The following is a 2,556-nucleotide window of genomic DNA, read 5'->3' as shown; positions in this document are numbered from 1 at the left end:
AGACGGTCTATCTGATGGACCACACCATAGGTGGAAATTCCTCAAAAAATCCATTTGATTAGAAATTTTAATTCAATTGTGGCACGAAAAAAAAAAAGAAAAAAGAAAGAAAACGGAGAGAGAGAGAGAGAGAGCACAGCAATATCTAAGGACAAAGATTGGACGGATGGCCAGGATTTTCCAATCATGTTCCGATGCATCAATTTCTTTGGAGGACTTATTTGATACTCCGATTGCATAGAACGTTCTATATACAGGCAATCACTATCCCGAAATCAGGTTGGTTGAAAAATCCTAATCTTCTAATTCATGGACACTTGTTTTTCGTAATAGGACCATTATATATTTTCATTCTCAACCTTCCAATAAATGACCACCGACCTTATGCCAGATAATTAAATAAGTTTAATTTTTCTTCTTGATAACTAAATTAGGACACATAATTTAGACAGTTTAATGTGAATTAATTCCATTCCAAGTATGCAATTTTTATGTAATTTATAAGTGCATGTGTATCATCCATCCCACTCTACCAGAGTACCAAATTCATTGTCATTTCTGTTTCGCTTTTTCTCCAAGCATCATTGCATTCTTCCCTTCTTCTTTTTTTAGCTTTGCTTTAAGACATGGCATTTTTGTTTGGCCCTGTTGCTGCTGCTGCTGCTTCTCTCTCTCCTCATCTCTCTCAGAGAAAATGGTAGCAGTATTCAACAAAGAGCTGCTGAGTTGGTATCTGATCACCCTCAAACTCAAAGAAACAGTAGAAGCAGGCATCCCAAAACAGCCAGAATGGACCCAACATCCAGAACCGTCCGATCTTGGGTCGACCACGATCAGCACAGTGAAAAACTACACCGATGAACCAGCACCATCCGATTCCGATTGGGTAATCTCCATAAGAGAGAAGCTTGAAGAAGCCCAGCAAGACGAGATCGCCTCGTCATGGGCCAAGCTCTGCATCTACAGGGTCCCCAAGTGCCTGCGGGAGGGCGACGACAAGGCCTATGTGCCGCAGATCGTGTCCCTCGGTCCATACCATCACGGAAAGCGACGGCTCCGAGAGATGGACCGCCATAAATGGAGATCGCTCCATCAAGTCCTTAAACGTGCCAATCAAGACGTCAAGATCTACCTTGACTCGATCAACGACCTCGAGGAGCGGACCCGGGCTTGCTACGAAGGTTCGATAAGCATTAGCAGCAATGAATTCGTGGAGATGATGGTCCTTGATGGATGCTTCGTGATCGAGCTCTTCCGTGGGGCCGCCGAGGGTTTCCGTCAGCTGGGCTACTCGCGCAACGATCCCGTCTTCTCCATGCGCGGTCATATGCATTCAATCCAACGCGACATGATAATGCTGGAGAATCAGATACCGTTATTTGTTCTGGACCGCCTTCTCGGTCTCCAGATCGGACAGCCCGATCAGAGAGGCCTAGTGTCGAAGCTCGCCCTTCGCTTCTTTGATCCGTTGATGCCCAGTGACGAGCCGCTCCGGAAAGCAGACCGGAACCGATTGGAATCACAGAAGTATGTGGACACGTTCGATCCATTGACAGATCAAGGCAGCCTGCACTGCCTCGACGTTTTCCGGCGGAGTCTTCTACGAAGTGGGCCACAGCCATCGCCGAGGATGTGGATGAAGCACCGGTCCAAGGCAGTCCGTGTGGCCGACAAGCGACGGCAGCAGCTAGTCCATTGCGTGACCGAGCTTCGTGAGGCCGGGATCAAGTTCAAGAAGCGAAAGACCGATCGATTCTGGGACGTTGAATTCCGCGGTGGGGTCCTCAACATCCCAAGGCTTCTGATCCACGATGGCACGAAGTCACTGTTCCTTAACCTCATCGCATTCGAGCAGTGCCATCCGGACTCCACGAATGAAATCACATCGTACGTGATCTTCATGGATAACCTGATCAACGGTCCGGATGATGTGGGTTACCTGCATTACTGCGGGATCATCGAGCATTGGCTAGGATCAGACGCGGAGGTAGCCGATCTGTTCAACCGGCTTTGCCAGGAGGTGGTGTTCGACATTAACGACAGCTATCTTTCGAGATTATCAGCGCAGGTGAATCGTTACTATAACCATAGGTGGAATGCCTGGAGGGCTAGCTTGAAGCACAACTACTTCAACAATCCGTGGGCCATCATCTCTTTCTTTGCAGCCGTTGTTTTGCTGGTCCTCACTTTCACACAAACGTTCTATGGAGTCTATTCTTACTACAGGCCCAATTGATTGATTTGTGGTGTTACCGTGGCCCACTCTCTGGGCCACTACTGGTCAGATCTTTTATGCATTCATTCCATCTGATTTGTTTTTATAAGGAATTATATGATCATCAACCAAGAATTTTCAATTTCTGCAAGTGAGGAGGCCCCTTGGTTCAGTGATCCGGACCATGGGTCAGCGGATTGGGCTCCGTTTATAAATGGGACCCACTCAATTAAGGGGTCTTTACAGTGGCACCGGGCTCATGTGGGGCCCTTGTGATTCATGCATGACATCTAACACGTGTCTGTCGTATGCATTAGCGTATGTTAACTGCAGGTCCAAAA

The 2,556-nt window shown here is 47.4% G+C and overlaps 1 protein-coding gene across 1 annotated transcript; it reads left to right on the top strand.

The window, feature by feature from the left end:
- The first annotated feature begins 618 nt into the window (after positions 1 to 618).
- LOC131229567 (UPF0481 protein At3g47200-like) lies at positions 619 to 2,354 on the top strand. Its single transcript, XM_058225572.1, has one exon. It carries the CDS (start codon positions 695 to 697, stop codon positions 2,234 to 2,236), a length of 1,542 nt encoding a protein of 513 aa, XP_058081555.1. The 5' UTR covers positions 619 to 694; the 3' UTR covers positions 2,237 to 2,354.
- Positions 2,355 to 2,556: the final 202 nt, after the last annotated feature.

The sequence above is a fragment of the Magnolia sinica genome, chromosome 16, assembly GCF_029962835.1.
Source record: "Magnolia sinica isolate HGM2019 chromosome 16, MsV1, whole genome shotgun sequence".
NCBI classification, from domain to species: domain Eukaryota; kingdom Viridiplantae; phylum Streptophyta; class Magnoliopsida; order Magnoliales; family Magnoliaceae; genus Magnolia; species Magnolia sinica.
The sequence above is the reverse complement of the archived record's forward strand: the minus strand, read 5'-3'. Positions and strand labels throughout refer to the sequence as shown.